The sequence below is a fragment of the Apteryx rowi genome, unplaced genomic scaffold (assembly GCF_003343035.1).
Source record: "Apteryx rowi isolate R43461 unplaced genomic scaffold, aptRow1 scaffold_23, whole genome shotgun sequence".
Taxonomy (NCBI): domain Eukaryota; kingdom Metazoa; phylum Chordata; class Aves; order Apterygiformes; family Apterygidae; genus Apteryx; species Apteryx rowi.
The window spans coordinates 106,935-132,300 of record NW_020448641.1 but is presented as its reverse complement, the minus strand read 5'-3'; the positions used below and the strand labels follow the sequence as shown (position 1 = coordinate 132,300).

Sequence of the window (25,366 nt, the reverse complement as noted above, 5' to 3'; positions counted from 1 at the left end):
ACTGTGTAGATGCTGATTTGAAAAACTTAATGTAAACCTTTCCTATCTATTTCATAATAATGAATGAAGAAATCAAGAGAATCATTTTTTAAATCACTTGTCAGGGAAGGATGAAACTTTATCTTGTGCTAATGTCTTACCTTAGCTAATTACATTATGATAATTTATTCATATTAAAATATTTACATGAATGCAATCATTAATGAAAACTTCAAATCAAACATAACAAATACTAGAACTGTCAAAATGCCACTGACCAGATATTCTGGTCAGCCAGCAAATATACTTACAAATTTAAAATACATTAATAATCTATATACATACATACACACACACACATACACACACACACATATATATATAATAAATAAATAATATAAATCTATTATATTATTATATAAATATTTAATTACCAATAATACCAGCTGTTTCTTAGACAGTGAATTAATGATCAATTATTAGGCAATATGAATAGACATTTTTGCATATATAACTTAAAACACACTTTTTTACTAGAAAGATGCATAATTCATTAGCTGCATTACCTGATGAAGGGCCAAAAACTGGCTTGTTGAAACTGGATCAAACTGCCCGAAGCATTCAACCATTTCAAAACTAGCAGGAGCCAATACATCAATAATATTATGGCGGAATGCAGTACCCATGCACTGTAGTAAAACTTCACTGCATTGAGAAAGATAATTCTGAGACAATCTACGTTTCTTCTAGATAATAAAATAAAAGGGTTTATATTAAAATGTGCATTAATATTAAATATTTGCTATATGTATACAGATTACGAGTGTTTTAAAAAAGGCAAATACTTTTTTGGTGACAAGTTTTAATGCTTTTTCTCCATTTTGAGGCATTTACTTAATGTATGTTCAAAGTATGTAAATATACATATGAATTATTCTGCAGACCTCAACATTTATTACATAATATTAAAAAAAAGTTTTAAGAATTGTTAAAAGAGATATTTTCTCCAATATAAAACATGTACTTAAATTCCAGCCAGTGTGAGCTGTTCAGAACACAGCATTGACTGAATTTTCAGTCAGTTCTCAGTACAGTTGTTTCTGTTGACAGTAAATTATATTTAATATGAATAAATACAAATTTCTTGACATGGGTAGTTACTGATTATGCCCCATAAAAAAATTATTAATTAGCAACACAAACCGTACACCCCAATTCCTAGTGCGCTTTGAGCTGCAGCATTTTTATCACAGAGCTCAGCTCAGCATGTAATACAGTTTAAATTTAGTAAGAATTTTATAGACGTTTTGCAGTAGAAGGTATCTCTTTAATTTGTTTGTTCTTCATTTGCAAAATGCTGTGTTCTGTTAGAAAGGCATGTCTGTGCAACAGAGAGAAAGCTGCCTGTCTGCTCTGCCCTGGCTGCTATGTTCTGGGTCAGCGGGAATCTAGAAAGGGAAAAAGCTCCATAGGAAGGATGTCCCACAGCATGTATTGAGAGGCAGGAGGGAGATACATAGCAGAATAGAGATGGAAAGGTGATTTTTCCCCCCGCCCCGCCCCAACATCACATTTATAAGCTATAAACATTTCCACCATCTGTTCAAACAGAGCAAGGTAAGGTGACTGTTATTCCATAAAAAGGATGTACTCAAATTATTGTACAAGCAAATATGCTAAATACCTTTAATTCCTGTGTTTTCCCCCTATATTTATCATGTTGACATTTATTAGCTGGTAAACTGCTGCTTGTCATTTCCCTTTCACTGCATTCTGCTGAAGTCAGGCAAGGTTTTGTGGTGCCCAATTTAGCTTCTTCCTACTCATTGTAATAGAAAAAAGAATAATCAATCATTTCATTAAGTGTGGGTGGCTTCATTTCCTTTGTGAAAGTACAGGTAAAGAAGAAGCCCACCTACCTTAGAAGAAGTCACCTCACTATATGAATCTCTTGTGGCGAGTGATTTAGCAATATCACCAGGCATCAAAATTTCTTAATATGTTATCATGATAACATGACTAACACAAGCTAAGAAGGCCCCCAACATAATCTCAGATTTTTATTTTCTGATGTTTTTTCCTCMGTTCATTTCTTAGGAACAATTTAGCTCATACTGAATTTGTAAAGACTCAACTTTCCCTTTCTTACATGGTGTTCTTTGCACAATACAAGATCTGCTTTTCAAATACAAGTCATTACTTCTTGTTTGCATGGATTCAGAGTCCAATTTACCTAGCCCTTTAAAGCATTCAAGGAATTTTTTAATCTGTCTTCTACAAATATCGGAACTATCAAATCGCAGGGAAAAATCAAAAAGTGATCAATTATGATTATCTGAGACATGGMCAAATACATGAGGATGGCATGTAGGCAGAGGCACATTCCTGAAATTACTTGTTTCAGGATATATTTTTATTATGACTTGCATGCAATTTGTAAAATCTAGCTTGAAATAAAGAGTAGTATTGTAAGAGCATATACAGAAAAATATTGTGGTAGATAAACTTTACACAGAGGAACTAATTTAAATATGGAAAAGAATGCATACCATAACATTTGGCTTCCAGTAAACCTCTGAATGTAGGGGATCCATGTTAACAGCAAGTAAATGAAGAGTTTTTCCAGTGAGACACAGGCATTTGGATTTGATGTCAGGACAGCCTTTACAAAGATTCTGTATGTGTGCTAACTGAGCCAGTGTAATTTGACCTACGGTGTGCTCCATACGCTTCCAGTCCTGGTAAAAYATATAGATATGTTTATATGCTTATATATGTGCACACACACAAACATTTTACATATTATTTYGCATACAATACATATATGCACATATATACATTTGTTAAGTCTGATTACACTTTCAACTACAAAACAGCTGTCTCTAAGAGATACACAAACTAATCAATGATTCACAAATACAAATATAGGTATTTGCTTTAGATATGTGTTGGGGCCCTTGCAGTGCTTCACAACAATAATCTGTGAGGATCCCTGCGGCTATGTGAATTGTCTTTGAGCATTCCTAGACCATTACGGAAGRGGAAGATAAGTAGTGGTAAATAAGTAAAGGAGGGGGCTGATAAGCCCCTCCACGTGAACAGCAACTTTGCACCGATCGTGTATTCACTTTAGGCGCGTGAACAGAAACTGTAAACCAATCATATTAAGGCAAACGCCACGTGCTTCATAGCAGCTAACCAATCATAGTGGCCAAGGCGCCGCGTGCCTGCATGCCACGACTGCACAAACATATATAAGATGGGCACATTGCTGAATAAAGTTGGAGTTGAATCTGCATTCTGTGACTGCGTATGATTCTTTCCCGCTACTCCCGCGGACCGCGACAGATATGAAAGCTAACCATTACTTCTCTACTTTACTCATGTATCCTTGTAATCAGGTACCCTCTAGATCATTCAAAATTCAGTTACCAAACTGTTTTTATTTTGAAGCTTTACTAAAAATTTTCTGTGAAGGAAAATCCTTCCCTGTGTACCTTTCTTCAATTTGCTTCTTAAAAGCAAATAGTTCAGATTCTGCATGAATTTTAAACACACAGATTTTACAACCAGGAGAAATGTTACGATAATCTGATCTGACCTGCACAACAACAAACTGGCACAGAATTTCACCAGGTAACTCCTATATCAAGCCTTGTCTGAGTTATCTTTTATAGAAGTTTCTTATCTTTTAGGAAAACACATAATATTGATCTACAAATGTAAAGTGATGGAGAATTTGGAGAGGAGAAGGCTGAGGGGAGATGTCTGAGGTATGTAATATCACGAAGGCAGAGGATAATGTGAATGCAGAACTGTTATTCGCCAAATGCAACAATATTGGAACTACGAGAGCCCTTACTGTGAAATTAGTGGGAGATCACTCTAAAACAGATAGGAGAAAGTACTTCTTTACAAAGCAGTTAACTACAGGTAGTGAACTGGCATTTGCCACCACCACAGTGTGTGATGGTGCAGGCAGGTAACATGAGCAGGTTCATAAAGAGTTAGATAAACTCACAGACAGTAGGTTCAGAAGGAGTTAATAGGCTGGAAAGCAGCCTGTAACCTCCCTGAGCAAATGACTGTCGGCACTGGGGAGGAGAAAGGTGAGCAGACCACAGGGAGTGTTGGGGGCTAAAGTGCTTTCCTGTAATAGCATTTCCTATTTTCATTGTCTGGGACAGAATACGGAGCAATAACCACTGGCCTGATCTAGTGGGGCATTTCTTAGCTCTAATTCATCAGCTCGTTTGGCAAACAGTTTTTAAAAACAACTTTTTTTTTTTTTCCTTTTTTTAACTGTTAAAAAGACGTGTACCTAAGCACAAGTGAAAAAGAGAGCAGTGCAAAAAACYCCAGTCAGTTATGAAACCAAAAGTCATTTCCCTGCAACTCTTGCTCTTCTGAGTGGTTTTTATGCCTGTGCATTTGGGAGACAAAAATCTTTCTGAGCACAAAAAAGAGCCCAAGACAAAAACACAGACTTGAACTTTCTTTGCTGCAGAACTAAACGAATGGCCTGGGGACCCCTTTCCTCACTAGTGGAAAAGGTCTGCTAGGGAAAGCAACCCTATTCTATTGTACCTTTTATATGTAAATCATAGGAAGAAATATATTGTATTACCTGTTCTGTTGAATCATCTTCAGTTTTTACTCTGATGAATGCCTCCACAATTTTATGGAATGATGTCTCTCCTACTTTTTTGAGCTTTCTTTCAGTAATAACAAGATGAAAAATATCCAGAAGAATTTCCACGAGTTTTAGCTTCCTGTTAGCCAGTTGTCTCATTAATGGGATACTAATATTTGTAGTCTGAAATACAAACAAAGGAAAGTAGAATTCTAAYTTCAATTTTTTTTTTGCAAATATACCTGCTATAAAGTTAGACTGTTGTATTTCTTTTAACTGAAGAAGCAAAAGTCTGAACAGCAACACCTCAATAGATCATAGATATTGCTATAAACATAATTAAGTAACTTAGAAGACAAAGTTTAATGTCAAATATATTACAAAGCAATGAGAGTAGCTGCATGAAAGAACAACAGCCAGGTTTTGCTTTTCATGTTTTATGTCCTTGGTAAAAATATGTAATTCCAAGGGAGCTGTAAATGTGTACATAAAAATGGAATTTTAATATTATTGCTTTTGGCAGCAGTCTTTTCAAGTGCAGAAGTATTTACCCTTTGAAAAGGCAAATCAGAAAAAAAGATAGAGAGTAGAGTATAAGCCTTTTCATTACCCAAAATACACTGAGTATTTAGAAGATGGGTTTTGGGTTTTTTTTTTTACACAATGTTCTCTGTAATGATTTTTTTCTCCTGAGAAATATACAATTTATTGTGCAGAATTTTAAACTTGTGAAGTATTTAGAAAAGAAATTCATCACAATATCTCCAAGTTTAGGCTTTTTCTTTTGTAGCTTTTACATAAATTTTAGAATTAAGTAAAATTGACATAGACCAAAGACATCCTTTCATTTCTGTCTGCCTTCTTTCCCTATTTAAACTGTATATTCTTCGTGAATGGAATGTTTCCTCCTGTATTTGTACAATGCCTGTCACTATAGGAGGATAATCTCATTTGGGCCCTCCAAGAATTATCTAAAAACATGTGAATAGTAAAACTAAGTTAGATTTGTTTTTCTCTTAATAGCAAAAAATATACAGTCATACCTCATTAACTGCAAATAAGCTAGAAACATTATGAAACACTTCTTCTGCTTCAGAAACTGCCCTCTGAGCTAAGTTATAAGCATYGAGATAGTGACTATGCTTTTCTTCTTCATTTCTTGCCTGCTTAGCAACCATCCTGAAAAAAGCAGAGAACCAAAATTTTTATGATACCAACGATATTTAATATATATGCTAGATAAATTAAATTTGCACATGTATTTGTTAAGGGCTCAAACATGAAAAGTAAATAGTTTCACATTGTTTTTCAAGGTCTTGTTCTTGGAACTGGTTAATTCCACTCCACACTGCTGCAGTACAGAAAGACTCCAAGACGCACCAGCAAGAAAGCCAAATACTACTCCGGAGTAGGTATTCACCCGGAACAAAAAGTGGGAATAGCATGGTATATAACATGGCTCAGTCTCCAGAAGAGGGCATTCTGGAAACAGCTGGGAGTCCAAGCGTACTGTGTTTTGTATTTCTGCCATTACAGCAATTTCTAGAGAACCATTTCAACATTAAGAATTGTAAAAGTCTATAAATACTTGAGAATGATTGGTCTGGCTACCAGAATGCCTTTATAGGTGGGAAGACAAAAAGCTAGCTTAGTGACTTCAGTGCTTTGTTTTGATCTCAAAGACAATACGCATCACTAGTACTAAGTAAGATTAACTCTGCCTTCGGTGGAAAAAATTCTTAATTCTACAGTATTTTTCTGAATATGGAAAACATCCAGACTGAGAACAAACCTAAACAGCAGGATACAAAACTGTCAATATTACTTCTTCCATCTTTCATTAGATTAAAAAATGCAAATAATATACTTGGTAGATTAATTCAACTTAAATAAAATTTCTCATCACAAGTGTAACCTTACCTGTGAACATTTGCACATTCTAGCAAGATCTCAGCGCTGCAGTTTTTATAACCGTAACAGAAGAAGTCTTTCCCAATTTGAATTAGTTTATTATAAGGTTCATGTAGCATATATGGTAACTGAGAAGACTCAGCATTAGTAGTCATATAACCTTGGGCAAAATGTATCTGAATGAGTGTTTTCCTAGAAACAAAAATTAAGTACAAGATCTCAGTCAGAAAGCACAGTTTGTGTTTGAAAATGGATAGATTTCTTTCTGCCCTCTTTTTTTACTCTATAAATTACAATAAATCTGGAAGAAATCTCCTAATTCTTTAAATTTGCAATCTACAAATTATAGTAGGTCCTGAAAAATATCAAATACTATTTTTTYGGATTGGAACTGAGGCACCAGTTGTTACATTTATCTAACTTTTCAGAGTCTCTAGGCCTGAGCAGTTTTCTAAATATAGCTGAATTGAGAAGACTATTAGTCTTTCCTTTCTAATACGAAAGTTTCAGATTTTTGGAAAGAGAAGGAAGTGTGAATGTTGTATTTTTCTCTCTCTTTATCTATGCTTTTTAAGCTGTCTGTGTATGTCTTCTTGAGCTACTGGCTTCAAAATACAAAACAAAGTCTATACTTTGGATTTCAGTGTCACCAAACTCATTGTTTAGATTCACCATATGAAGACTTTGATCACGGTGAGGAAATAGTAGGTCAATGCTGCAAACCGCAGTAGCACTGTGGAAATATCTGAGCTCAAACAGGGACCTCTGCATGGGGAAGTGTATCTCGCTTCTTTGGATAATCTACACTGTAAACTATACACAATAGGTTGTGGTATCTGAGCTACCTTACTAACTTAACAGTTAATACGGCTACACACAAGAATGAAAAAATTAGAAAGAAAACTTAAAGAATAACAGAATAAATAGTAATTACTTGGAAAAAAAGCACTTGAGAATACACGGAATACATCATACTCAAATGAAGGTGAATAGTGAAATCATTATATAGCTTCAGTGTAGCTGCACATTGGAGGCTGGATATACTTTAATAAAAAGACAGTTACCTGGCTTCAAGGGATGCAATTATAAAACGCAATTCAGATTCTCTGTTAGGTCTCTTCAGTAAAGTAGATCTAAGCACATTTACAGTGTGTTCCAAAATCCCACAAGCCTGCAGACAACATAATTTTCATAATGTTATTTTAAATGTCTATGCATAATACTAAACATTAATTTAGAAAGCTTATATTTTCTGCAGAAAATGTTAAACATCTTTCCCTAATATTCCCCAAGATGACTGATTATTAACAACTGCATTTCATAAATTTTCATTCATTTTATGTATTTCTACATAAAATGTAATTTTTTAAGACAGTATGAGATATAATTGTAATTAGATATCTTGATATGATTAAGGAGATGGAGCACATATGCACAAGAATAGGATAAGAAAGTTGGGCCTGTTCAGCCTGAAGAAGTCAAGGCTAAGAGGGGCATTTTATTTCTCTAAAAAGAAGGTAAAGAGAAGACAGAACCAGACTCTTCTTGGAGGTGCACAGCAAAGAAGGAGGGTCAACAGACCCAACATGGAACAAGGGAGATTCCAAACAGGTATTATGAAAATTTTTTACCATGAGGGTGGCCAACATTGGAACCAGAATGGTTGTGGAATTTCCATTCTCAGAGATCGTTGAAGCATGACAACTTATGACTCTGAACAATCTGATCCATCACTGAGGTCAGATATTTAATTTCAAAATTGGTCCTACTTTGACTGGGGTTGAACCAGATGACCACTAACCTAAATAATTGTTTGATTCTATAATATTTCACAGGCATCCTCCTAGGGACAGATTCCTGTGTCCTTACTTGCACAGACTAGCATATTAATATCCACAATTAAACCTTACACTATCATAGCTTTGCCAACTGTGGATGTAAAAACGTCCCTGACTGATAGTTTTGAATGAAAAAGCCCCTTAGATGATGTTCAAAATGTCACCTACGGATCTGTCCATAATTAAAAATTTTGCTACTGCAGTGATATTGGTTGAAAGAGCTGAAAAAAAACTTCACTAATAGATATACTGCTAAAAACCTCAGTAAGTACTCTCACTGTAACTAGGTATTTCTGTCTTTTAGTTATTGTGAGTTCACCCCAAAACAAAATAACCTCTTTATACAGGACAGACTAACACAGATTATCAATAGAGGACAGAACATCACAGGCACAACAGCATCATCTTAGTATTGAAATCCATGAAAGYTGAGGGTTGAATAGTAAATGGATATTTTAATGATAAGGGTTAAATAGGAAAAGGGTTTTAGTAAATAGTAATAGTAATATAGTTACTGTAATATCTTTCAGGATCTAAAAATAAGTATTTGAAAAGGAAGCACATACTAGGAAATAATATTGAAAGATATAATCTTAATTAAATATGGAAAATAAATACATGTCAATGTTAACAAAATTGTCTGTCTACAGGTAAGAAAAGCATTCTAGCCAAGAGAATCAGATCACTGGGATTTAGTTATACATACAAGATTACAACTGCTGTTATTTCGATAGAAGGATACACAGCTTAGCAAAAAAACGTTAAACTTCTGCGGGTAAAGTCTCATGCTTACTGGTCTACACCTGTTTGGAATCTGTAGATAATGTTTTTTGCATGCATAACAGAGAAACAACACTAAATGCATGATACACATATTCTTGTTTTTATTGAAATGCAAAGGGGATAATATTTCTCATCACTGAAAGCTAGGCATTACTGCAAAAAAGTGAAGAATAAAACTTCCTTACCACACTCTGTTTTCCTTCCTCCTCTTCCTCTAGAATTGCCTCTACGAGACTAAGAGTGCTGTTGTACCAAAATTGTTCATTTCCTCCTAGCAGCTGTGCTTTCTCAAGGAGTGCTTTAGCTTGTCCGTGGTTTTTTTCCAGGTTAGCCAATACAGCAAATAAGTACAAGCACCTTGACACATCATACAGAGCCCTCAATTCCTAGGAAAGATCCATTACTGCTATTGATATTTATTCATATTCATATTTTAGATCAAACTTATGAATAAACACAGAAACAAGAAGTGAATGGTAGTTTCCTCATTCATCTGCAGAATTTGTTACTTACTACTTATGTTACACTTCCTTGTGTTTTGAAAAAAAACACAGAAAGTGGCCACTTCATATCAAAAACGTTTTTAAAACTTCAAATATACTTTACTTTTCTTTATGTTCCGAAATCTTCTACTCCACTAGTCAAATAAGCAATTTTTCTGCTATTATTTTGTATTTATATATTTGCTTTCATTTGTAGCTGATAAAGAAATGTGGTGATGAAAATAATTTTAGTGAACTGGGATCTAGATATAGCAGAGCTCCAAAGAATTTACGATGCCACTTTATGCTAGTTATAAAGTATATACTAGCAGTATACTAGATACAATATACTGTATAGTATACATAGCATACTAATATATAGAGATAAATACAGGATACAAGTAATAATGATGTATCTATAAAATATGTTGTCCTCCCCAATGTCTTCTGAACTTTTCTCAATGAGCAATACTAAATTTATGGTTTAATAAGAGAAATACATTATTCATGTTAAAAATACATTAACAGTTTTCACATATGTGAGCAAAGTTATGAGGTGGCATAATGACTTAATAATTGTATCTTTAAAAAAGTAAAGGGTTTATTGCAATAATTATGCTAGATTCCAGTAACCTGCATAACCAAGAAGAGAGCTGTAATAGACAACAGTAGATATAGGAAAATATCTTTAACGTAAATCCTGCATAATATTGAGATGTGAATTAGCTTGGTGGAACATATGGACATTATATATCAGCTCTGCCAGAATTCTAAGTCATAATTTCAGCAGAAGTGGCTGTTGCTAAAAACACAGTTAGCAGTAAAACCATAACCAAGTTCAAAGTAATATAATTAGACTTTCAAAAGATCAACCCATGGAGAGGATGGGGCTAAATGTTATCTCTCTCTTATGAACAGGTCTTGAATGTCTCTCAGCTACCCACACAAACAAGGTTTGGACAGTCATTAGGTCTTCTGAGGGTTACTGCAAAGTATCCAGAGATGCTGACACTACTTCACAGGTTGAAATAATCTCTGGACAATTACCATAAAGTTGGAGTTAAATTCTATATATTCAAGTTTATGGGAGTTATATATGTTCATACCAAAATGACATAAATTTTTTACTTTAATTTTAATTAGTAATGTGGTTGTTCTAGTTAGTTTCTTTTAGCTTAACTACAATGTCCCCTCAGCTTAACAACATTTCTAGTTCTGATTAAAAAAAATAGAAATTCCCAAGTTACATAAAATTTTTGCCACTTGATTATGAGAAATGACTGCATAAAAATGAACACTTTTTCTACAGATGCTTTACTAATTTTTCTTTTACTTTTTTATTGCTGTTGTACCTGAGTTGCAGTGAGCGCCTCTGAAAGCAGCAGTCTTGCTGGCTGATACAAGCCTAGCTGAATTAGCACTTCAGCTTTTTCTATCCATAAGTAAGGGAAAGAAAGTCCACTCAGTCCTTTTCCTGTTACCGCATTTAACTCCAAAATCTGAAAAATAATCAAGTATTACCCTTTCATAAATTTTAAAACAAAACTAGATTGAATACAAATTGATACCAATTATCCTACGCTACCCTTGATATATTCTACAATCCAACTCTATTTTCTAATTTAGGAATTCAAAGTTAAACCATAGGATAAACAGGTTTATTGTGAGATTTGGATCTCATAAAATGCAAAAGGCATTCAAGTAACAAATATATAGTGGTACAATTAATTTGGGGGCAGATTAACTTCAGATCTGGTACTGTATGGAAGAAGCTGACTCCTGCTAAGAACTAAAACAGAGAAAGAGAAGAACAATCTGCAAGAGCTAAAAGAGGTGATTCAAAAGGGTTTAGTAATAAGAAAAACATATTTGATGTGCAGAAGAATGGAAGAAGGTACAAACAGAGCAAAATGTTATAATGAAAACAAGGACAGAACTGCCCTAAAAGGCATGAAATTGGAGTTCAGCTTTAATACCAGTAAGGCAATTTTTTATCTTCTTAAAGAGGGAACAGAAAAGACGAAACTCAAATACTTGCATGCCTTTAAAACAATGTATGAGGGTGAACAAAACAGTATGCAGTGATGTAACAGAGAGGGGAAGGAGAGAAAACAGTCCCAATTCCACTTGCTTGACCTTGTATGAATACAGATTATATCCCTGCTGTTCAACAATACATGGGTGATATGCCAGGCAAATCCAGCTCACATTCAGCTGACACCTGTCAGCAGAATTTAAGTTGTACACATTTTAATAATTTTTTTGTGAGTTGAAGTATTTCTGGGGTATAAAAAGATTTAAAAACAAACTAGCAAACAAATTAAAATCCAAAGTGCAAAATAAGCTAATAAGGAAACTGGAGTAAAAATAAAAACCTTTTCCTTTGAAGTTACTATGTTCTCATCCTTACTACCATTCAGCTTAGCATTTTCCAAAGATGCTTCACTTTCTTCTGTCTTAGCATGCACATTTTTTTCTTTTTTCAAAGCAACCTCTTGCCTACACCTAAATTGTAACAGAGAAAAGTAAATTGAAGTATATTTTGAAGTATTTCATCCTGATATATTAATATTATGCAGCTTTACCATATATTCTGTAAACAGATATGAAACAATCATGCACAGTATTTTAGAGCAGAAACAATGTATCACGTTCGTGTTAAAAGACTACACTTTTTAATACTTTTTTTCTGTTAGCTCTTATCAATTGTAGGAAAAAAGCTAAATAAAGCCTCTGTAGTAGAAATACATACATTGCTTGTTCTAATTCACTGATGAATGTTTCTCCAACAGCTTTCTCATGATATGAGGATGCTTCGCTCAGTTTTATATCTGAACATATCAGGGCAATTCTAAGAAAAGAAGAAATATTTAAGAAATAATCAGAATCTTCCAAATGCTGCTTCATATAAACACATTATAAAGAGGATATATTTCATGTTTCCTAGTTCTTTCATCTTATATCTTGATTAACATTGGCAATGACAAACATTTTAAATAAATTGGGCCTAATCGAAATTAGACCTCAATACAGGCAAAAGTATGAAAATATTTGTGATATGGTCTGACCACAACATGCAAAAATCATACAGGTACATATGCTAAAGTGCTTTTCTGTGTTCAACAAAGAGTAATATATTCATGTATTTCTATCCCTTCATCTATAGAATACAGGTCAGAGATATACATAAAATGAAATAAAAACAAAAAGGTGTTAACTCTCAAAAAGTATTATTTACTATTTAGWGAAATATTAATAGAAAGTCCTCTCCAATCTGTTCCTCTTTTATTTAAAATAAATAAAGGATACAAACCGAAGATGATAGAGATCAGATAGACTTCTACATTCCACAACTTCACTAGCAACGACTTCAGCCAGCTGAAAGATGGGAAGAGTCAAGTGGGGACAAAAAATTTTCTGTAGTTCTTCAGCTAAAAGGTCCATAAAATACAAAGTGCAAGTCTAAAAAAAATTTTTTATTCACTCAATTAATATAAACATCATCATTTCGTAGAAAATGCATTTTAACCATCTTCAGTTCAAAACTTTAGTTTAAAAAAAACAAAACAAAACTTAAACAAGCTTTCAAACTGAAAAAGCAGTTAGGTATGCAGAAAGCCAGTAATTTTATTCTCTATGTTAAATTCACTTCAGAATAATGAGGATGGACTAACACAAAGTATTAACAACAAAACGGCATGTATTTCTGACAGCTGTCTGAACATACTTTTCACCTCACAGAAATAAAAACTAAAACGCAACATGGTTCTCCCACTATTCATTTTTTTCCCTAAATACTAACCACTTTAGAACTTTTAGTATACTTACAGGTTTTTGAAAATTATCCTCATTAATACCRTAACTATTTGTTTTCTGTTTGAATGCCTCTCTGATTTCATTAGGACACTCATAACTAGCCCATTCTTCCACATTTGCTGGTAAGCTATCAACTGATTCTTTCCTTTTAGGCTTCTCTTTCACAACAGAAGCTCTAACCTATAATTAAAGACATTCATAAGGCCCAAGTTAACATTTTTGTTGGTATTAAATATTCAACTAACATAAGAAAAGATACCTGTTTAGCATCCTTTGAAGTTTTGTCTTTTTTTTGACCTTTAGATTGTGAGTTCTGCAAAACAGCAGTATTTTGACCAATGCAACAAACAAAAGGAGAAAAAAGAAAAAGCATCTGTAAATTGATGTCCTGTCAACTCTGTGAGACCAAGAATGAAGGTACGATATACAGGCACAGAGAGAAAACCTACACAGAAGACTAGAGTTTTCATACAAAAGCATCTCAACTATTTAACTCGTGAACCCAGGTAAACATCTCTTAGAAACAGTATTTTTTTTTTACTACACAAGAAAAGGGTTCTTACTTGTCTCTCTTCCTTTTTGTCCTTCTCTTTCTTAGGAGCAACTATTGACTGTATATTCTGAGGAGTGGTAAGTTGTGAAGACTTTGATATTAGTTTTAGAATAGGTCCTGATGCTGACAGCGAAACCTAGACAAGAAAATAATTCCAGTTTTTCCCTGAAAATTCCTAATTATTGTGATTACTCAATGTAAGTCACTATCTACAGCTATTATAAAGTATCACACAACTCTGTTTACTTAAGATCATTCTTCACAAAACTAAAATTTCACAGACTCATAGCTAATGCCACTATTTGTGTAAGCACTTAGGAAGATCACGATAATGCACTTGAACTGATATGACCAAACAAATTTACTCTCATTATGTCAAAAGATGACATCATCCCTGTAATAAATACTAGTGCTGCTTCTTATCCTATATGGTTGCAAATTCAGCTTTTTTTAAACCACTAGTTGAGATTGCTTAGGACTCCATAAGGAATGAATTGCATATGAAAGTGACTTTGCAAATATGAAAGAGAGAAACTGCGTTCTCCTTCTGGATTGACCTTTTATAAAGCTACCAAGGAATGTTACATAACAGAAGTTTCTAAATACTTAATCATATGAAAACATCCAGAGAAAATCTCTCTGCACTAGCAATAGCAAAGTACAAATAGCCTAATATACAGAAATATATATATTAATTTTAAAAGTTGAAAATATTTTGTTAGAGGGATCAAGAGTCATTAAAACACAAAATAGGAACAAAAATAATGCTGGATGCTTCATAACTTGTCAAAATGTCAAATTTAAGGTACTATGTGTCTTTAAAAATTCAGAGGCATCTGATTAGGCTTGGATTATTCAGGCTTTCAGAGAATTTTTACTGAGTTATTTATGGAGTCCTAACATTTGAGAGCTTACTTTAGAAATCAACATCTTCAGGCAAGTCTGTTCTACTTTTTATTCCAAAACAAGGTTAAGCTGCTGTCCTCTAGTACTTTCATTCCTTTCACGCCACACAGTTATCTTTTTCTTAACAGTACTGTCCACCTGACAATTATTGTCATTGTCCTGCAACTGACACTGACAGCCGTATTAATTGTAATTGTTGACTTCTAAGAGTTTCTGCAAATAGCAATGCTATCTTCAAGTATTTTTTAGTTTGGTAATAGGTTGAGATGGTCAAGCTCCGTCAAGCACAGGATCTTCAAAATTCTGTTCATGTGAAATCCGAAAATATTAACATTCAGATTTTTATTTTTCAAAATTCCTGACTTCTGAGAAGTGCTACTGTCTGAACTGATTTCAGAATGAAATCCTGATTATAATTACTACTGGTGTAACAAATTGCAAGCTTTTACAGCAATTTGGAATAAAATTATGCACAAGCTATAGTTGACACGTCCCAGCTATATCATTAAGATTACCTCTATAATGATTTGTGGCATTACTATTATCGAGTATAGATTTTGTCCCTTCAGAGATTTTCTCATACTTAATGTATAATAATTTCTCCTTTATTTTTGCTATGTTTCTCAATATCTTTGAAATTAGGCACTCATATCACTGAGAAATTAATGAGGTTTGATTTGAAATGCTGTAACAGTGAAAAAGTGATTATGGAAAAATATTCAATGAACACTGCTTGACTATAGTTTTTCTCAAAATTTAATAGACAAATCAACACTTGAATTTATTTTAACTAAATCAGATAATTCCTTTAAGTCAAATGACAGATTCTTTGAAACAACGTAAGTGAAGGCCTATCTGTAATTATCCTTCTTCAGAACTGTCAGTAGTGTCTTCAGCATGTATTCTGCCATTGCTAAGCTTATTTGACTAATTAAAGATACATTTTAGAACCTTTTCTAAGAAAAAAAAATACAAATATTCTCCAAAGACACAATGGGCCACTGCTTTTATCCTAATGGCTGTTACAAGAATATAATTAGTAAGATATGTGCTAGTTTCTTGAGATAAACAAATTTCTTCTTGGATACTTAAAACTGAAAAAAATAACTATACCATAAAATTGGAAACAGTATAGTAAAGGCATCGTTAAAATATCCAATTAATAGCTGACACTGTACTTGCATAAAGTAATTCAAAATCTGCTGGCCACATTTAACTTGCATTCTCACCTGCCAGATACGAATGATGCAAGCATATGCCATCAAACAGTGCTGCTGATGAAAAGGAGAACTATGACCAGAAATTATAGCCATTAAAGTATATGCTCTAAACAAAGCTTCCAACTGTTTAATATTACTCAGATCTTCCAAAGCAATTGTGGGCGTCATATCATTTCCTCCAATGTCTATCTTCAGATTTTCTATAGGTGATAATTTCATTATAGTATTTTTTTCTGTTAAAAAACAAATAATATGCTCACAGTCTCAGTATTTAAAAGTTCATTCAAAGTTAAATTTCTGAAGTGAAAACAAATATGTAAAACATAATTAGAAAAATGGAAAAAAGAAAATCCCCCTGCTGAAGATGTTCTTCCTTTGGTGACACAATGCTATTTGTCCCACATTTTCAATTATTAATAATGTAACAATTATGTAAATTAAATCATAAAAGTCTAACAAAGAAATGAAGTCCACAGCAAGCACACCTTGACTATGTCTTCTTAATAATAAATCTGTGAGAAAGCCATTCTAACTTATCTTCAGCCACTTAAGCAGTGTTCCAGTCAAGTCAAAAGTCCTCTTGATTCTGATGTGGTCTCTACAGCAAATAGTGACCAAAGACCTTGTCCTAACTACCAGTATCCTAGCCAGTGGCAAAAGTATATTTGGCCACCATTCATTTCCAAACCAAAAATGCCCAGTAATCCACTGGGTCAATTTTAAATAAGTCTAAAACATAGCTCAAGCTCATCCCTGCATCTATAATGAGATGTCCTGATGGCTCTGCAACTACAGCAGATACTCTGCTACTCGAACGATCCTCTCTTGTGCCATACAATTCTAGTAATTTTTCAGTAATCAGCTCAGACACTTTACCTACATTCCAACTCTCCTTGAAGTTCAGCTCAAAAACAAGCAATTCAGAGGATTTTCAGCTTGAAGTACTATAAAGCCACAGTTCTCTTTCAATGTCAAATTACTGCATTACAACATAAAACATAGGGCAATGACATGACACCAATCAAACAGTCCATGATGGTCACAGATGAAGTTATAAAAGCAACAGGCAAACCCAGTGAATTTCGTGCATGACTGGTGCAACATAGGTGACTGAGAGAAAGGAACAGTTCACCAGACTGATTTTATAATGTCATATTTTGATCTAACTTTTCTTGTTGTATTATTTCAGTTTCCATTGAAAGTTTTGTACAAAAATTCTTGAAACATAAGTGTTATAAAGAGTCCAGCRAGCATAACCAACCATGTGAAACTGAATGGAAATATCATTAAAGAAGAAATAAAAACTTTAAATTGCCATGAGGCTGTAAAAATAAGTAACACACAGAAATATGAACAGAATATTGATAGCGTAGCTTTAATTACATGAGTGATACTAGACACATCACAGATTTTTCTTTTTCATTGCAACACCACAAGTACTTTTCTGATGCATTTAATCTACCTACATGAAAATAAGACAAGAGCAGAGCAGATGTTGGTTAATGCCACATAGTACAGTACTGTTTCAGAAATTACTCTTTTCAGTTAAACAGTGGTGCATTCTATCAAAACTGGTCACTGAGACCATACCAGTGTAAGTGGACACAAAGAAAATGGACACTGTAACCAAACAGTTTTTACAGAGTTACAAAAGTGCTTAAAATCTTACAAGCCTTTGAAAATTATTCTTGAAAAATGCATCCTAAAATACTAGATAAAGCCAAGGAAACAGCAATGGATAGAGGTACCCAAATGTTGGCACAGAAACCGTTTCCTGAAAGTACACCTGGCCCTCCATCTGAAACGACCTGCTTAGCATTGCCCTCTGCTGGTATCTGCCAAGCCAGGAAGCCCCAGTGCCAGACGGGAGGTATTATCTGCTTGGTTAGAGCAAGGGACTGAGAGTAGGTCTCTGTGGCACAACACCGACTTTGCAGATATGGTTAAGCTAGCCTTGAAAGTATGATCATGAATATCGGAGAAAGTACAGACATACTGCTGTGCTCTTCTTCATATGTGCCAGCTAAGTTGTAAAATAAAACAATCTCCTGCATTTGTTACTAAGAAATTCATTTGAAGGATATATGTATTTACACACCTTCTTCTTGAGAGGGTTGCATAAAAAATTTCATATGTAGCAAGATATCTACTGCCCAGTGGAGAGGTTTAATAACATCAGTGAGAGGAAACTGGTTACAATATAACCATTCAGCAAATTCCATCAGATAATCAACCTTCTGCCATTCGCTTTCCTGTTTCTATAAAAGTGACAGTTCAACAATTAGTTTATATTTGACGATGTAAAGCACCAAAATGATCTTCAATATAGTTTTAACAGAAACAAATAATAATTTGACAGGGAACAGTTTTATTGGATCACGTAATCAGAAAATTATATTAAATTGAAAGTAACAAAACTCTACGGTTAATCATTTTGCTTTATCAAAACTTTCAACAATTAGCTACTCAGACATTTTTCTTTGACAGGACTCAATTGAACTTTTACTGGATAGCAAGATTCAAATCATACACACTGTTTTCCAACTGAAGAGCAATTCCAAAGATATAAAAAATAATCTATGGCCAATTAGTTATAGCATTCAATTAGCTAATTAATAAACTTTTATACTTTCCATTACTAAAAGAATTACTAACATTTAGTTCCATAACTAAATGACTGCAAATATGTACTAAGCTTATGTATAATTCCAGACTGAAGATAAAAAGTTAAAAACAAAAACCATAAAATTATATTAAACATTTTCCTCCTTTCCACTGACAGTGCCTTCAATGCTAAAAATACTTAAGCAGTGAAAAAAGGGAAGACTAAAAAGAAAAAATAAACTTAAATTGTGGAAATGATGAATGACCCAACAGCACTTAAGAGCAAGCACGGTGAAGCTGAACAGATCACTTTCCCCCCASTTTACAGTACCCGACAACAGAAGAAAAGTAGTTTCATGAACAGCAAAATGCTGCTAATGAATGCTGATTTCCCGTAGAATTCTGTTGTCTAATAAAACATAACCAAATCATCACGGTCATTATGGCATTCATAATTGATTTTCCTTATTTATATATGTACTTCTTTTCCTCTGATTTCTCATAAAAGTTGTGCTCCTCCAGTAGCCTTCACTGCTGAGTCTACAGAAAGGGTCTCTTACAATTAGCTGCCATTTCAATTAAACCAATAGAACCTGATATCTTTCTCAAATTTGATTGAAGCTCAACAAATATAATAAATAAAACTAAAAAAATTGGGATGGTGGGTAGGGTAGAGGGATTTGGAAAGCCAAAGCAATTATGTAAATCTTACTTCCATAGGAAAGCAGGCTAAAACTGAGGACAAAATGTGGCAATACACAGAGCAAAATATGCTTTTTGCCACATTGCCATGACTTGTTAAGCCTGACTTTGGATGAATTTTCTACAGCTTCTGATAAATAACTGATCTATTTTAGTACACATTATGCTGCTTCCAAACAAGGATGGTGTAAGTTTTCACATCTTATAAATTTTTTTGTGGCTGGTAAGCAGTAATTTCATCCCCACAATTTAGGACTACAGAATAAATGGAAGGCATTCCATTAACTTTAGTGGATGTTGGATTAAGTCTCAAATGGTGAAATTTGCAATGGATATTTAGCAAAGAATTATCTTCAGGAAATGTAACTAATTATATAACACCTTTTATTTACACAAAAGGTCACAGGTTGTTTCTGTTATATGCATCTATCTCAGCTTTCAACTTAATGATTTTTATTTATATTTAAAGGAACAAAGTCAAATTAAGTGAAAAGAAAATTAACGTATGAATATTGAATAACACACATTAAAACAGTGCGCACAYATATGGCCTCCCAACTGGTTCATTATATACTCTGCAACACTTGCAATCTCATGAATCACTTTTAGAAACATCATTTTCTCAGCCTTAAAACTGTAATAAAAATTCACAAACCTGTAAAGCGTCGATTGCATTTTGAAAACAGTTTAATTGTCCAACAATACTTCTGGAGACTGTTACCAGATGGTGCCACATAAGTGACAAATAATCTTCACTTTCATCTCTGAATTTCTGAATGTCCATCATAAAATTACATCCCAGTCTTGCCTTCACTATAACCATATGTTTAAAAATCAGGCTAGAAGAGGAAGAAAAATATTACAAATTACTCACATCTATACCTGTAAAGCAACTTTGTGAGTAGGCTAGATATACTAGTTCACATCAGTATAAGACAGATGTAAATGATCATAAAGCGACATAACTTAGTGCATAGATCTTTGAACTTGGCTAAAACTTTTTATAAACAGTATCCTAGATTTATATAAACAGTACCCTAGATAATTTAGTTTCCCTCTAACATAAATGGATTTACAGCTAGGAAAATTAAAATTCCTGTTATTACTAAAAAATCCATTTTCCCTATTCCATTTTCTTGGAAAAGCTATATAGTACCTATATATTAAGTTTTAAAAGCTGAAATTCACAAATATTATGAACAATTTAATGATAAGAAGCAATGTCAACATATGTCTTTTTTTTTTTATACCGCTCAAGAATCAGGATGCTCATTTTAGTCAAGTCAACCAACTTACAGCCTGTGTCTAGTCCGAGGCAAAACTTGAATGGCTTCATCTAGCACTTTTAGTGCTGTCTCCCAATCAGCTTTATCAGCATGTATGTGGAATAATAACCCATATAGAGAGGTTCGCAGTGTCAGATCTTCCTCAGCACCTTTGAAGTGTGTTCAAATGATAAATGATTTATTAATATACTTCAAAATTAGGACAGTCATATCACAAAACACTGTGGTGGAAGGAGGTGTTTATAACTGAACCAAAACAAAGAAGAACATGCCTGGGAGAAAGTGTCCAAGTGATGATTCATTACTTAGAAAATCCTTTGTAAACCACTGATGCAAAGGTAGCGTATCCTTCTTTTCCTAAAAAGACAAAAAGAAAACTGCCCTTTATCTTTTGGTCAGCATACGTCTGTAAGTATTGTTGTGCTTCTGTTTTCGTTGTAGATTTAATAAGGTAGTAATATGAACTCTTAACCTTAAACTGAATATGAACTACTAACCTTATTACTTAAATAGCTATTTGTGCAGGAGGTGAAAACTACAACCATTCCTCAAGAACGAGTTCTATAGTACAAAACAAACACAGCAATAACCAGACTCAGTAATGTTGAGCCAGTACTCCTACACTGATTAAATAACACGAGAAAGTGAGGTACTGTATCATAGTACCACAGGACAGCTGAGGCTGGCAGGGACCTCTGGAGATGGTCTGGTCCAACCTCCCTGCCCAAGCAGGGTCAGCTGGAGCAGGCTGTCCAGGACCATGTCCAGTCAGGTTTGGCTATCTCCAGGGACAGAGATTCCATAACCTCTCTGGGCAACAATGAGCAACAGCTTGTATTTTCAGACTACAACGGCTTTTTAAATATGACTTGATGTCCCATTTTGCTTAGCTGGCTTTACCTGTGAAACTTTGACCATCATAATTCTCACCCAAAGGTGGGAGAGAGAATAACCCTTCATCCCTCCATCCACAGCACAGTTTCGTACCTTCAAAGATAAATTCTCTGTCTTTTTTCACAAATAGATCCATATACAGTTCTACTGATATACTGACCATTGACCGTGCTAATAAATTATCTGAGCTGGAGCTACAACTTTTGGATAACTTATATTATCACCCTCAAAGATTTAGCAGATTTGGTCAAATCAGTATTTATTTGCCTGAAGACATAAATTGTCTCAGTTTTACCCCAAGAGTAAAGGAGAGCCTCAGTGCTGGTGGTAACAAATTGAGAGAGCAGCTAATGTGTAATTTTGTTTTAAGAAAGCTAGTAATAGCAATGGTAAAACTTTTGCAATATTTGTTTTTATGTTTTGCTTTACACATTTTGAGTTTTAAGGCTGGTAGGTATCTCAAGGGAGTGAGCAACCACTGCCCTGCTGTGCTAAACTGAAAATTATCCTCTGGTATATGGTTCACCAAATATGTGACTGCATTTAAAAACTCCTTAGACTTAGCCAGACCAAGGATCACTGGAGACCATCTCCTGCCTCTTACAGTGATTACTACAGTATATAAAAAAGAATTCATTAATTCCTGAAATAATCAAATACAAAATAACCTGTTTATAGGAAGGATTTTTTTTCTAATATCTGAAGTTACTATACACTGACTCACAAGAATTACCAATCTTTCAGAATAAAAAGCCCATGATATCTACATACTTTCACAAAAATGTCCTTTTTTTTTTTTTAAACAGATTTTATTAAGGTTTGGCTCTGAAAATATCCTGTAGCAGTAGCTCTGYAAATAACCAGACATTTAGAAATGTGTCTATGGGCAATTAATGTTATCCATACACTGTCAAAGTTCATTTAAGTTTAAATTTCACATCACTGTGCTTTCAGGTACAGAGTGTACTCAACAATTCCATCTCCTAGTCACTTTGAATCAAGCAGACTAGTCACCATCTCTGATTGCTAGTGATTTATACATGACTTAAGGAGAAAATAAAATTAAGTTTTTTTCTTTTACTACAATGCTAGATGATCTGAGATGCACACTGTCACATTGGGACCACTGAGCTTGAATGTAAAAGTTACTGCTAGAATTTTCAAGGCCTGATTCTATGTCCATTGAAATGCATGGAAAACTCTCATCAGCTTCAGTGACAGGTAAATCAAATCTAGCGAGAAATGTATCAGCTCCAGGGAATTTTGAAGTAAGAAAAGGAAAAGCTCTAAATGTATAGGGATGTTCCAGTGTGCAGAAGAAATTTCATATGACAAGATCTATTACGTGTTATACATCACCTACATACCTAAATACTGTATATTGTTTCAAGAGGAAACAGCTTCCTTCAGTTTACACATACTGTTCATAAAGGAAATCAGCAAATATTTAATTTTATCATTGACTCCCAACACTTTTGAATTGTAATTCCTTCCTACTACCAGTATCAAATACTCTGTTAAAAAACTGTCTGAAGATATACAAAATAATTTTTTCTTCCCCCAGGTAGAAATGAAATTAGAATCTGCAGATGAGAGGAAACTTAATTTAGTGGCAGGTTTTTCTGAGTGTGTCTTTTAACGTCTATCATCATTCTCACTGGAAGTGATAGATTTTTTCTGGATTTTCTTTTGAATATTTTCTAAATATTCTCCTTTGAAAGCTTCACAAAGTGAGACACTACAGCCTTTCACACAGTAAATTATTTTGAAGAAAACAGCTGCAAGCCTGACAGTGGCTTTAACCAGAAAAATAATCAAATGCAGAAAGAGCATGTGATTGCCTGTATGCGTGAATGTGTGTTACGTGAATTCAGGTATGAAAACTTTTATGTGTTGAAGTCTTTCTTCCCTCTTAGGAAAGGTAATCTTGAAGAAGGTACCTGTGGCTTCAAAGCCAAGCAAAATTTTTCTTTACCATCCGTACCAGTCACTAAACACAAGCACAGCTAATAATAGCTATTAGATATTCTTACCTGTTTAGTTTTAGATTCTGCTTTAATTATATTCTTGAGAATTACTTCAGTGGGTTCTTTAAACTGTTCTCTGTCATATGGAGAACCTATCAAAGGTAAGCACGTATTCCAAAACTGTCTAGCTGCAAACATTACAAGGGAATAATTTCCTGCTTCACCTGCATATCTGAAGAAAAGAAAGTACAATTTAATGGAGAAAAAACTCCCACTCTAACCAAAACAAGGATTTTTCTGCTACAAACAAAAATCTGTGGTTTACCTGATCACCTGACCAAGACATCACCATATACATCCCACCAATGAGGGGTTAGCATACAAGCTTACTATAAAATATATTTTCCATTTCTATATACAGAACACCTTCACATATCCAGCAGAAATAGCAATAGAGGTATCATATTGATTTTTTTACTGTATTCCCATGCAACGCTAGTTAGAGTCTTCATTGCAAAAATTACTAGAAATCTACTTGAGATTTTTTCACTGGTATAATCTCCTCTTATGTTAATTTCTCATTATAAAACATTAAAAAACAAAAAAACAAAACTTCTTAAAATGCTATGGATAGTGCATAGTACAAAGGATCACCGTAACATAAGAATATACCCTACACACCTTTAGTTGTATGCAAATTAAGTGTTTTGAACATATTCCAGGCAAAGGTTACTTTTAATTAATAAAAGTTAATATTCTCCAGATTATGATATAATACCATCCTCTTACGAGTGAGCAAAAATTTTAAAATTTATCTCAAATTAATGGATTGGTACTAAACAATCACCCATTGAATAGTGTTACCATCTTCAAAAAATTAGTTATTGAATCTGGCAATCTTTACCATTTTCTCACACAATTTCACAGTTTTTTAAGAGTCTGCGTCTGTTTGCATATATTTTATTTTAACGCTAGACTTACGAAGGCCTAGTTTTTGCTGATCACCTTTCTTCTCCCTTTTGGAATGTGTTGAGCTATCTGTAAATGCTTAGTCTTTCCTGAAAAAGTGCTTGTCATGCTATGTAAACTAAAGAATACAGATTTGTCTGTTTGCAACATGACATCACCTTAGAGTTCTGTTATACTGGCTATTCTAACTTCTTTCATCACTCTCTTTTTAATGATTAATAGAGGACAAAATATTACAATACTACAAGCCTCACATCAGCCATCACATTTTCCTCTTTTAAGAGTTATAATTGCCTACTTTTGCTCATGAAATAATTTTTTTCCAAAAAGGAAAAGAATTGATACCAAAGTCACGTACTATCACATGTATCACCTTCTCCTTCCTATTCATTACTTAAAGTAATCTTTCCACTTTAGGTTCATGACATATCTTCCACAGATACTGAATAATTTTCACAATATTAATATGATGCCTTGCAACAACAGAGCCTGAGGACTGACTGGCCGGGGAGCAGCTCTGCTGAAACAGAGCTGGGGGTCCTGCTGGACAGCAAGCCGAACACCAGCCAGCAGCCTGCCCTGGCAGCAAGGAAGGCCAACAGCATCCCGGGCAGCACTAACAGGAGCACGGGCAGTAGATCGAGGGGAGTGGTTACCACCCTCTCCTCAGCACCCCTTAGACCACATCCAGGCTCCTGCACCCAGTTCTGGGCCTCCCAGTACCGGCGAGACATGGACAAACCGCAGCGAGCTCAGTGGAGGGACACCAAGACGCTCCGGGGGTTGGAGCGCTTGCCCTGTGAGGAGGGGCTGAGGGAACAGG

The 25,366-nt window shown here is 34.3% G+C and overlaps 1 protein-coding gene across 1 annotated transcript in view; it reads right to left on the bottom strand.

Moving 5' to 3' along the window:
- CFAP46 (cilia and flagella associated protein 46) overlaps positions 1-25,366 on the bottom strand; it is an 84,500-nt gene that overhangs the window by 21,878 nt on the left and 37,256 nt on the right. Inside the window, exons 24-43 of the mRNA XM_026065614.1 lie at positions 23,641-23,806; positions 20,986-21,070; positions 20,724-20,862; positions 20,083-20,266; positions 18,220-18,379; positions 16,131-16,354; positions 14,006-14,131; positions 13,455-13,622; positions 12,940-13,088; positions 12,379-12,477; positions 12,002-12,131; positions 10,979-11,125; positions 9,330-9,530; positions 7,588-7,694; positions 6,533-6,715; positions 5,656-5,791; positions 4,607-4,795; positions 2,529-2,717; positions 1,664-1,798; positions 546-725 (exon numbers count right to left, since the gene is read on the bottom strand). Of these exons, the coding sequence (XP_025921399.1) occupies positions 546-725; positions 1,664-1,798; positions 2,529-2,717; positions 4,607-4,795; positions 5,656-5,791; positions 6,533-6,715; positions 7,588-7,694; positions 9,330-9,530; positions 10,979-11,125; positions 12,002-12,131; positions 12,379-12,477; positions 12,940-13,088; positions 13,455-13,622; positions 14,006-14,131; positions 16,131-16,354; positions 18,220-18,379; positions 20,083-20,266; positions 20,724-20,862; positions 20,986-21,070; positions 23,641-23,806 (3,097 nt within the window). The remainder of the gene's footprint in view (positions 1-545; positions 726-1,663; positions 1,799-2,528; positions 2,718-4,606; positions 4,796-5,655; positions 5,792-6,532; positions 6,716-7,587; positions 7,695-9,329; positions 9,531-10,978; positions 11,126-12,001; positions 12,132-12,378; positions 12,478-12,939; positions 13,089-13,454; positions 13,623-14,005; positions 14,132-16,130; positions 16,355-18,219; positions 18,380-20,082; positions 20,267-20,723; positions 20,863-20,985; positions 21,071-23,640; positions 23,807-25,366) is intronic.